The sequence below is a fragment of the Thermobia domestica genome, chromosome 8 (genome assembly GCF_964235325.1).
Source record: "Thermobia domestica chromosome 8, izTheDome1.hap1.1, whole genome shotgun sequence".
Lineage (NCBI taxonomy): Eukaryota > Metazoa > Arthropoda > Insecta > Zygentoma > Lepismatidae > Thermobia > Thermobia domestica.
Genome location: NC_137461.1, coordinates 196,078,759 through 196,091,882, shown reverse-complemented (window position 1 = coordinate 196,091,882; position 13,124 = coordinate 196,078,759). Strand labels below are relative to the sequence as shown.

The following is a 13,124-nucleotide window of genomic DNA, read 5'->3' as shown; positions in this document are numbered from 1 at the left end:
AAATATAATTTCATTATTAACATTGCATTTCATAACGACAATGAATTTAATTCTATGACAATGATGTTAAGAACTTTAAAATCATTTGCATAGTAGCTGAATATGCAAGTCATGTATCCCGGTAGCACTTCAAAAGCAAGATAAAGTGAATCATCATGTATGTACGCAAGAAAATTTGCCTGACGATTTTTAGCTCGTTGAATGGTACACAACAATAATTATAAGTAAGTTTTCCATCGATGGGACGAAAAAGCAGATAAAAGAAAGAAAAAAGTTGTAAATAATACACAACAGCTTATCGAAAACAGCTGAATGTGCTGAACTGTAAGTGCCTTCTTTTGTTTTCGTTTTGGTTGCATATGTTATATTGAAGTATTTTATAGGTTACGGCTAATATGGCCAAATAGCTCTTAAGCTAAACACTATTACGTTGTATTATTTATTTAATTAATTGATTTTAGCATTGAATGTTATCTTAAAGGGAAGATTAACATACTAAATTGTAGAAATAATACTAATGTAAAACACTAACCTAGGATGTTGCAGGAAAAAATTGCCGTTTGGTTTGATAGATTTTGTAAATACTATGAAAGAACAAAATTACTCACCATAAAGAATTTGAGGAATGAATTGAAGAAAGGAACCAATCTTCATTTTCTTCAGTACCACTTATATGAAATTAACATATGGTAAAGAGGTTTAGAAAATAAGATCTCATACTACCATATTTGCTAGTACCTAAGAAATGCATTTACATTATGCATGCGAATGAATTATGCAAACAATTACGATTTAGCAGTGTTGCTATTATTAATTAATAATAATAGTAAGAAGAATAAGTATAAAAGAAGAAGGTGATAGAGCAATTGAACTGGGTACTGGAACAAGACTTTATGAACACACAAAATATTTTTCGATATTTGGGGTCGGAATGTTCCGTTCATTTCAGGTTTAATTAAAAGTAATTGTATATCAAAGCTCACGAATTTGTAATATTTATTGCGCGCAGGTTTCCATCAAGTCAGATTTCGTTACATAACAGATATCATTGCAATATCTTCTTAAAATATTAATCTTCATTTACTACTCTCTAATTATCACGTTTAAAGGTTATTCCTTTAGATGGCATAGACTCCACCGGATCTTATGGTTCAATATGTGTTAACCATATGGTTAAAGGTTTATCGCACTCATTCAACAATGTGTGTGTGTGTGTTTGTATGCAAATATTGTAATGGATTCTAAACCGACTGCCTTTGTAGGGATTGAGTAGCCAGATCTTTTTTCCGGAATTCAAGACGATATAAAAATAAGTAAATGAGGAGAAAGGGTGAACTGATAGATTCAGAATCGAAAGAGTGGATTGATTGAGAATTAACACTAGAGACATCACATACAAGAACTCGCTAATTGTGGCTTTACTACTCAAATATTCAGTTGCACACGCCAGTTAACTTATTGAAATTAGTTTTAAATGCCCTGCTATATGCACATGACAGCATATATAGAAGGCAAATCAGGACCCACGTTTCTCCTTTATAGGAGAAAGTGAATCCAAAAAGCATCTCTGCACAAGAAAATGTACTGCTTTCGTTTATATTGACCGGCTACACTTTGCGAGTTCTAGTAATCATATGATTTAAAAGTCTAAATATTTTGCACGACTACAGCTCGTCATACGATTCCAATATTATTCAACATAAGGATCGCTTACATAGTCGAGAAGTCAGACCATTAATGTATATTTGTCTGTATAAGAATACTAATAAAAATTCTTATTGTTCAAACGATAATTTCATTCCTATTTTTCCTCTCTTCTATTTTCTCCTCTATTTTAAAATTTCTGATATTTCCTTACCTACTTTTTCCATCATACGAATATTTGAATATTTGGCTATGTTTGTTTAAAGTTTTGGTTACCCTTTTGTTCGATGCTTTCTAACTGTTGGTATCTCACTGAGAATCACTTTTGAGATTCGGAAGTTCATAAAGTCCTTACTAACCATATAAAGTAGGCCAAGAACTTAACTAGATAAATGTTAATGACGAAAATAAAAATAACTAAAGAAGAAAATAATTGTAAGAAACGTGAAGAAGCAAATGAAATCTTGATACTCATTTCTGCTTAGAATACATACTGGAAAAAGTGACTAATGAATATACAAATAGCAACAGCGCCATTTTCTCAACAGTCCACAAGACTAAGAAATAACTGGAAAAACTTATAAACCTCCTCTTAGCTCATAAGCTTAAAAATACCCCTCTCATGTGCCAGTGGAACGTAGATCGTTTTAGTGGCGTGGAGCTTGCTTTGATGCTGGGTGAATTAAATTGTTAAGAAATACTGACAATTGTTTATTGGATTATTCTACTGAAATAACCTATCTTTACCTGAGCCTTGTTTAGGGTGTACGTACTGTTTGTAAGCATTTTACAAATCACGTCGTCATTGTAATTAATATTTCAATATTTTCTGTTATTCTGTAAGACGAACTATGGAACATAAAACTCAAACATGACATACACAAAGAAAAGGTATATACTAAGACATTCCGCTTCGTGAAAATTCTATTTATGCTTGTAAATAAATAGATACAAAATTATGTACTAAGGGAGCATTCTTAAATTTGAACTTTGAAATATTTCTATAAAGTAATTATGCAAAATATTTATTAAGAATATCAAAGATTTCACATATTTCCATTACTTACGTTGGATCTTGATTTTCAGATGCCACATCAACAACTAGTATACTGTTGTTTAAAAGTATTGCTCTTGCTAGGCAAAATAATTGCTTCTGTTGATGATTGAAAAATCTATTCCAATCTGATGATTCTGTCTGTAATCCTGAAGGTAAGCTTTGCACTATTGGTCGTAAATATACCTACAAACATAACAAATCAAGTTAATAAGAAAATATGTATTTAGTAACATAAATTTCTCAACACTTTCGAAACATGACAGAATGATCCATCGAATATTTGTCATGTTACAAATAAAAGATAAGCGTGATACTACAATTTATTTATTGTACAATAATAATAATTTGTTACACTAGATTTTAAAAACTAATGTACGAATGCATCAAATTTAAGGAAACTGACAAATTCTTTACTTTTTACTCCTTAGTCTTCTTTCCTACTTTTGAACAATCGTGTTCAAAAATCCTGAGTACTCAGTAATCTCTTGTAGTTATATATTTTCTTTGTTTCGGTGGTTGATTAGAGTTTAACAACACTCTTTAAAATCACAGCTATATGATATATCAACCTCAAGTTTAACGTAGAATCTGGACTCTCAGCAGAAAATACACACTCTGGCCACTTAGATATCCTCATGCAAAATCAGAATTCATAATTTTACCTTAATATGTTTTCTTCTCTTGCTATTAAATGAATGAATTTACCTTTTCAAGCGCTTCCCATACAGCTGCATCTGAAAATTCATTGTTGGGATCCAAATTTAGCCTCAACATTCCAGAGAAAAGAATAGGATATCGAGGAACAATGGAAAGACAACTTCTTAATTTTTCTATAGGAATGGTTGAGATGTCAGTGCCATCAATTTTAATAAGACCTTTAGATTCAAGCAATCTAAATAGGGCTACGACCAGAGAAGATTTTCCAGCGCCTACTCTTCCCACTATTCCAACCTGTCAAAAAGAATATTTTACACGATTAGCGATTATAAAATAGAGGTAGCAAGACTGTATATTCTAAAGTTAGCTGCAAAGTCCATGACATCTATCTTCATAATTTAGCTTGTGGTATTGGTAATAGCAGAACATACTTTACTTAAAAGGAAAATTTGTTTGGATGCACTAAAATATGGAGATAATATTGAAAATGTTTTCTCTCCTCGCCATCGAACTCTCGGCTTTCTATTTTCTAAAAGTCACGTTAAGAGATTAAGCAAATCTACAGGGTGTATCTTTAATGATGGGTCAAACTTCAAGGGATGATGGAGAATGACAAAAGAAGTGATTTAAGATAAGAAGTTGTTATCCGAAAATGCGTCAGTTCTGAGCTATAGCCCACTGAAACTGCGATTGACTAATACAAATGAGCGAGAACTAGAGAACGAATTGTCGGAGAAAGATCGGATAAAAGCAAATAGTGTATTATTTGACGTGTAGATTTGATTCATGTACAAATCGATGAGGAACAGTGACGGTGCAAGAAAAGAATCACAGAAATGTGCTGTCGTATTACTATCGGAGCGTTGGGAAAAGGGCCAGGGAGAATTGACAGAGATTGAAGAGACCATAACAAAACAGGAGGCGATTTGCTGGCGTCACGAAAGCGGTATAAATTGTGGCAGTTGACAGGGGTGTGGCATGATGTGGGATCTCAAAGGTCGGATATTACCGAAAGTTGAGAGCGATCCTAGGAAGCAGGATCCTCGAAGCGAGAATATGTACGACATAAACGACAACGAAGTGACGTAGGAGGTCGGGTGCAACAGTTGTACAGTGTGTATGTAATGGAGGACGGCACATACTAAGGCTAGACAAGACTTAAAATTATACTGAGGGAAAAGCAAATGTACTTACATCCATAGCAGATGCTCAAAATGGCGTTTGTCTCATCCTCTCGAAGACGCTTGGTTTCGTACTAATGATATCACAGGCAGCGAGGATTCGTGCAAGGAGGGTTTATTCGTTCTGTACAGGTGTGTCGTAGACGAGAGATTTGACATAATCCCACAAGAAGAAATCAATTGGGTTCAGATCAGGGGATCGTGCCGGCCAAGGAATAGGACCTCTCCTTCTGATCCACCTATGCGGGAAGGAGTAGTCAAGGCACTGGCGAGCAGCTGGGGCCCCGCCATATTAAACCCACGTACGTTGACGAACATCAAGAGCTACATCTTCTAATAATTCAGGGAGTGTTTCTTTCACGAACAATGCATACACTGGTGAGGTTAAGCGAGGCGGTAAGAGATATGGTCCTATAAGCTTGTCACCGACGATGCGTGTCCAGACATTTGCCCCAAATCTCTGTTGGTGTCCATGCACAATGGTACTATGGGGATTTTTGTCGGCCCACACATGACTATTCCGGCTATTGAATACACCCTCTCTCGTAAAATAGGCTTCATATGTGAAGAGTATCGCGACGCGAAACTGCGGGTCGTGCAAACAGCGCTGCACTAGCCATTCACTAAACACCACACGGGGTGCGAAGTCAGTAGGATGCAGGTCTTGAAGTTTCTGTGGATGATAGGGGTGTAGTTGTTGTTCACGGAGTACTCTCCAAACAGTACTGTGATCAACCCCCACTTCATGTGTTAATGCCCTAATGCTTATCGAAGGTTGTTCTGTCACACGATCAAGAACCTCTTCTTCAAGGTCTGGAATCTTGGTTGTTCGTCTCCTTCCACGGTCGTGACGTAATGGGCACAAGTGTCCCGTTTCCTATAAACGCCGAAATAGCCTCGGAAATATGGGGTACTTCGGATTTCGCCTGTCTGGATACCTGTTGTGACACAACCTTGCACCTGCACGACTGTTTGCATTAGCTAGCCCATACACCAACATCATATCTGCATGTTCTCCAAACGTGAACTCCATTTCACTTCCGCACTGATCCCGTTACCGACCACAAACACAGACAACGCACAGGTACAGATACTGAGAGACTACCCACGGAATAGAAACACGCCTTCTTGAGTTTAGTGAACGAAACACTTCGCCTGCCAAACGATGACGTCCATGACCTCCGAGTATTGTAATACAGTGGATCTACAGAGACTCTTGTTGTTTCCTCTGTTGGTGTGCAGCAAACAATATAGATAACGTATGATCTTCAAACAAGGACAGGAGTCGAATAACGCTTCTAACAGACGAAACGTGCTTTGTTGTGGGTTACTAAATAAGGCTTTCAAGAAAAGATTTATGTAAGATTAATGTGGAGCACTGTACTTGCCACAGCGTCACGAAAGAGGAATAAAATGTAGTTTGAGGCTATTGACAGTCAGGTCTGCTGATACTTACAATAATTGGTGGAATACGAAACTAGGAGAAACCCGGAGACACCGGTACAACGATGTCGTCGTACGAAACCTTACGTGATTTGGGATCGACTCAAGGACTCCTGGGTTCAGATCTGAGTATTTTAACACGCAACCACGATGCATCAATGATGATATTAAAAGGCAATTATTTTCATATCAGCGATGTTTGAGCTGTTGGGTATAGGAGCTCTCTTGTGGCTAGTGGTCGCCAAGTCTAGTAGACAATTTATGACGATGATGATAACTCACTTTCATTTGTACTATGGGTAGATAGTGCAACCTACTTCGATACTAGTGCAGCCATATCTTTTCTAAACAAATACCACTGTGTACATCCTGTATTTATGTTGTATGCTCCCAATATTTCAAACTGTTCTACGTACGAAACGTCGGATATTTCGTAGCTCAGCTTCAATGTCGGATATTTGCCTCCGGCACTAAGAATATGTCAATTTCCTGTGAACATACCCTTACACTGCCACTGTTCCTCATCGATTTCTACATGAATCGAATCTCCAGGTCAAATAATATCTATTTCCTTTGACTAGACCTTTCTCCGATAATTCGTTCTCTATTTCTATTCATTTTTGTTCTATTATGGCACATTTTCGGCGGGCTATAGCTCAGAACTGACACATTTTCGGATAACTTCTTATCTTAAATCACTTCTTTTGTCATTCTCCATCATTCCTTGAAGTTTGACCCATCATTAAAGATACACTCTGTGTAAATAACGCATTTTAAAAAGTTAAACTGCTAGCGAAGCTTTACAATGCTTAAGTATAACTGACGATTGATGATGCTACTGTCACTCAGAATTATGCTAAGTGTAAGAATTACACGGGAAAGCGTTAGACTAGTAGTAGTATACTAAGATTGGCAACATTTTTGAAGACTTTCGCTTGTTTTTAATAGTTCTCGCTTGAGCGCTGAAATGCAGCACGCAACCATCATGATTTTGTCCAGAGACCCTATGGTATGATATCAATTTAAACTCACTGTACGCTATTATATTCCTCTGTTTCTCGTCTGTGTATAGCAGTGGTTCCAAGTATAGATTTATTCGTGGAGTCACACATGTTTCACTCCAAATGTGAGAAGAATTTTTAGTAATGAGCTACAGATTTTTCTTTAGATGCCCTTGTACAGATGAATGCCTATGTTAACTTAAAATCACAATTGATTGGTAAGTGAAAGAAAAAAACCTCGGAACTAAAAAAAAGGAGTCAGTTTTTTCCAACTTAAATAAAGTTTTGCTTGAAAGACTAGATAAAACTTTATGGTCTTGTAAACCATAAAGGGCTATGGTCAGCCATATAGTGGATATTAAATTATGTTGTGCATGGCCAGTGCATCTATCTCAATGTAATTATTTAATTAAAAGGATTATCATTGGTAAATGAACTAATTAGTCATAAATGAACACTGGTGAATTTTTTGAGTTTATTATTATTATTATTATTATTATTATTTTAGAAGAAAAGGGTTATTGAATAACAAGAACAAGCTTTAAACTAATTTCCAGACTTGTTTATTGTAATACAGTGTTATTGAATAAAATATAGTATTTTATGAAATTGACTTCTTAACTAAATAAATAAGAATGAATTATTGTATTCTTTCGATAGTAATTATTACGATCAATAACAAAGATTTTTAATCCTATTAATTGATCGCAAAGAACAAGGAAACATTTTGTAATTTCTCAACAAGTACTTTTCTTTCTCAAATTCAACCGAAATTTCGAGCTCTATACTAGCCCACTAGATGAATTTAAGAGTAAGGTTAGGTTTCACAATATGCATTAAACATGGAAACTTAGAGAGAGAGAGAAAAAAAAACTAAAATTAAAAATGTAATGCATACTCTTTTCTATACATCTTCGACATATATGTGATAGAAAAAGAGTAGCTCCTGCATTTCTAACGCGCAACGGATATAGATTTTAAGATAAAGAAAACCGAGCTAGGCGACTTTGAACGGCCCGAGCCGCCAGCTTAGAGCATAGTTCTAAGCAACAGTAATGCATCCAAATTCGGAATGTGGAGAGCCCGTAACCCTAAGGAATCGAATATATGCCATAGTTGCATTCAGAAAGAACATACATCAGATTATCAAAACAGCGTTCGTAATACAACATATTATTATAATCGATTAGATCTGAAACGAAATTGGTTAATACAAAACATAAAAACATAAATACACACATAAACAACATACTATCACATTATCTGTACAAAGTTCTCAATTATTATATTTTCTCTTCTCTGACTATCTTTGACTTGTCCATAAAGAGAAGTTCCAGTGATGTACAGTGCTAGACAATTAACACAAGGTAAGTAATACAGATAAATAAACTGTTTTTCAGTAGTTCGTAGTTTTAGTAGTGGTGGTATTAGATTTATTTGTAAATAGATAATTAATTATCTAGCTCTGAAGCACGGTTATAGCTGAGCTATTTAGTAATATTTAGCATTTCAAATGTAATATTATATATTAATTGATGCTATAGTTTGAAATTCTTATTCAGTAATAATTGGAGAATAGCGCTGATCAGTATATTGTTTTAGTTAACAATATTGCTAGTGCTTTTATTCGTTCTCTTACACTTTTGTAATTTTTTTTTCAAATCTAATTGTTTCATTTCTATGGCATTACTATCTATTATTAGCCAACATTTGTCAAACTTTGTAACATAATCTTTAGTAACATAATTAAATTAATATATTTTAATTCTTTCCATTCTCTTCGTTGCTTTATTCTATACGAATAAGCATACCTGAATCTTAACAAGAAGTGAAAAAAGAAAAAGCTCCAGCACAAGATTCCCACAAGTAAAGTGGTAATTTATGTGTATGTTCCTAATATACTTCAGGTATTACCACCATCATTGACCTTATCGTTATGGAAACATGTTACTTTGAAAATTGGTAAGATATGCAAAGCCATTTGCTTATTGTACGATAGATAACTGTCATCACTCACTTAGAATTTCGACCAAGCTCTAATGAGATTTAAATTGCGCATGAAGTCATCGGATTGTGGTAACGAGAACCCACTTGTTAGTTTTTCATAGTAAGACTATCCATGGCTTTGGATTGATTATTTTAACAAAAGAAACACTGACCAAAGTTTTCATAATTTCAAAGATCATCTTACATTACAATTACGATAAATAACTTTTAGAAAACTATTAAGCTCTATTTCAAACTATTAAGCTCTATTTCACTTGAAAATTATTTGTATCAATGATTTAACCTTCAGAATTCAATTACACTTCTTAATAATTAAAACAATTAACATTTTGCTATAATCTGCTCAAGTAGTGTCCGTTTCCATGCTGTTGTTTATTTCTTTTTTGTTTACCTCAAAGGCGATATTATTTCTTCCTCAGAGTAAATATTATTTACTTTCTTCTTTTATGCAACAAAACTGTAAAGTGTAGAATTAGGTTCTGTTCTTCAATGCCTCAAATTAATGTTGAATTATTAAACATTATAGAAGGTTATTACAAAATCAACAACGAATTGTTAACACAGAATAGATAGACAATTAACAAGAAATTACAAAAAATAAAATACATAAGTTAAGCAATTATATAACAATATTTAACTCTTGTAATGTCATAGCGGAACATGAGGCATACAAAATTGCAATTTTGCACAAATACAAAATTGCATTGTAAAAGATTAGATTTCTGTAATGATCGAAAAATAAAAACAACATTTAAACTTTGCTCAAATTAGTATTTTCTTTAACTTCATATAAATTAGAAACGTCTGTGTAACTAGAGACTAGCATCGTTCATTAGTTTACATCACAATTCATTTTCAAGAGACTTTATAGTTGAAAATGCTCCTTTAAATATACAGATTGAGCTCTATACAAATAAATTAACAGTTTATTTGGATTCATTTGTGATTCATTTTATTATTATAATGATACATATTTATCTTCATATGATATATAAAAATAAAATTGATGTTGTATGTCACATTTCCAAGATGAAACAGCTGAACAGTTGAAATGAAATTTAGAATAGTAGATTCTTATCATTTCACTTGGTAATCAGCTAATCACAAGTTGAGACAATTAATCATCAAAATATTCTTTGAATAAGATTATGAAATATGTAAACCACTGAAACGTAACGTAATCAATACTAAATCGTTGTAATAAATGGTTGCAGATTCCACGATATGTCTGTTTATTGACTTTAATTTCCATGCAGGACTAAAGGAGGAGTTCTTTTGCGCATTCAAATGTGAAAAATAAAAGATAAAGAGAAATTTATTCCTAAGTAGAATGCTATTTCCTCTAACTGATGCCAGAGAAGCGGGTTAAACGAAGCTAGTAGAATTAATATATAGTAATATATCACGTTATCGAGTTATTCAAACAAATAGTAAAATTATAGAGAAAATTACATCATATATTGTTAAAACTTAAATAGGTATTATGATGATTTTAAAAGCATATATTTGTATTTTGTATTCATATTATTTTTTTGGTTTAAAAATATGATTATTACAAATATATAATAACTATCTTTTATCTACAAGCGAAGAAGTTTATTATATTTTAATTGTCAATTAGTAGAATAAAATGAATGTATAAATTAATTAATTTTTGTTTACCTTTTCCCCAGGTTTAACGTGGAAACTTAAATTTTGTAAAACCCATGGATCATCCTTTGAGTAACGTAACGAAACCTTCTCAAACTGTAGCTCACCATTTAGGGGCCATTTTGATGGTAAACATACATCTGAAAAAACAGATCTATAATATAATCGAGATCATTAGCGATTTGAACAAACGTGAACGTTATTATTCTCTTACAGAATAAAAGTAGACGTTTACTATGAAAAATCTAAAAGTATTACCATTTTTGTTTATTACGCTTTAAGATAACATACGGAAACACATTTAAAAAGTAACTTACAGTTGCAATGTATAATTCGTTAATATGTATTATTACACTAAATTCACACTCCTATAGTAAATTTAATAATTCAACATTATCCATGATAGCTGGAATGATTTATTAGGTCTACTTTCAGTCGTGGAGATGGGTCAGAGGTTTGAAACATCTCTTCTACTACAATACTGATTTCAAGATCCAAGGAAAGGAATGTTCAAAAGAAATTTCTTAGATCCGTAACGGTAAGAAGCCACACAAACCCTTTCTCCCCAACTTCAGCTACGACTCTAGAATGATTTATCTTTTAACTACTGTATATGTAATTCGGTAATTCGTGCATATTAAAATACTAGAAAGATTATGATATCGAGAGTTCATATCAATTGCAGTGGTCGGACCGTGTCGGTAACCCGTCTTCTGATTACTTGAGCTGGAAGTAGCATTTAGAAAAAGTTTAAGGAAAGAAAAATTGACTTAGATTTCTTACCAGATTTCAAGACAGTATACAACTTGCAAGCTCTTTCTTGTCGATAAAGAGAGATGGCACAAAATAATATAATCCTTAGGTAAGCACTTAACCTTGTGAATTATTGCCTAAGTTTGCATTAATGGGTATTTGAAATAATTTTAAGAGTTATTACCTTTGCGAGAATTTTTTATTACATCTTCCTCTTTCTGAATATGTTTGAGTTCCAACACACGTATAACTGATGTAAGTAGTGTAGAAAGATCAGCACAATGACAAACAGTATTAGGCACAAGGCTATTCAGAAATATGCAGCAATATGTTGCAAGTCCTATATCTCCTGGAGAAGATGCTGCAAGAGAAAGATAAAAATATCTTCAGATTGACTATTAAATCCCTTCAGTATTGCTTTTGATTGGAATCATTCTGCTTTCCCCAATGCCCTATTTAAACTCTCGCAAGTGCATGAATTAGTTGTGAATCTGTCTTCTAGTTAGTATAACATTTCAATATTTAATAACAGCAAATTTATTATTTACCAGCAGCTGGTTTCCTACTTCTTACATATACTTTATGACAACTAGGCATTAGAGTTTGATGTGCTTTTCAATAAAAATTGTAATATTAATAATTTATGTACATGAAAGGTATTTCATCTGATTTTTTATAACATCAACTATTCAACCAACTGCACTATTAGACTTACTATTATAGTTATTATCAAATTCATATTTTGCATAGTGAGCAAGAAAAAGTATACTTAGTTATAGGAACAAAAGAAAAGAAATTCTGTAATCTATCTAGCTCCGTCTTCGAAATTCTTTCTCTTTCAACGTAGAATTTCAGCAGTTAAAGAATGAAAAATGATAAGATCCATTTTGGCCCCATGATGCATTCAACATATGAGCGGCTCGGGAGCACACAATGTTAAGTCACATTTCCCAACTTTCGAGTAAACTGAAAATAAAAGTTCAATATTATAATTCAATGCAGTGCAATGCAGAGTCGGATCTTGAATCCTGCGAACTACGCGTTTGAAGGAGGCGCGAGATGAAGAGGAATTTTGTGTTTTAAGTGTGAATATTTATTAGAGAAAATGTTATGTTGAAAAATTTTCCAAATAGCTTCAAATAAATACAGTATTGTAGAGACTGAGGTACAGATAAAAATACATCAAAGGGACAATAAAGTTGAATCTTTGTGTTGTTGGCTGTAAAACACCCTTTATAGTTGAAATGGACCTCATACATCAATTGGCATCTATGTCAAGTGATGCTATTTTGAGGAAAATTTCCCGGCGCAGGGAGATTTAGGGAAGATTTTTTAAAGAGGGAAAAGGGTAGATTTTACGAATATGAGATAAAATGTAGGAAGATTTAGCTTTTCAATAGATATTATATTAAGCACTACGACAGAATGACTAAAGACAGCGGCATTTTCCCCACAATCTCACCATATGCACAAAATATAAATGTAACAGACTCTTCATCCCTCTCCCAACAACCATTTCGCGACCTTGCTAGAGAATATCATTGCCAAATATGTCTTTGAAATGGAGATGGATCAACAAACAAGAGGAAGTCAACTGCACTCGTTGCTTATGGATTTGGTGGCATTATCACAGTAGAATGATATGTCTTCAAGGGTACTCCGCCTTGTCATAAACAGTGCTCCGCATAGTGTTTCGGATCAATGACCACAGTTAAGGGTTGAGAAAAGTAA

At 33.6% G+C, this 13,124-nt stretch overlaps 1 protein-coding gene across 1 annotated transcript in view; it reads right to left on the bottom strand.

Moving 5' to 3' along the window:
- LOC145691905 (ATP-binding cassette sub-family C member 4-like) overlaps positions 1 to 13,124 on the bottom strand; it is a 61,743-nt gene that overhangs the window by 22,429 nt on the left and 26,190 nt on the right. Inside the window, exons 4-7 of the mRNA XM_081767211.1 lie at positions 11,578 to 11,754; positions 10,653 to 10,780; positions 3,407 to 3,652; positions 2,712 to 2,884 (exon numbers count right to left, since the gene is read on the bottom strand). Coding sequence (XP_081623337.1) covers positions 2,712 to 2,884; positions 3,407 to 3,652; positions 10,653 to 10,780; positions 11,578 to 11,754 — 724 coding nt within the window. The remainder of the gene's footprint in view (positions 1 to 2,711; positions 2,885 to 3,406; positions 3,653 to 10,652; positions 10,781 to 11,577; positions 11,755 to 13,124) is intronic.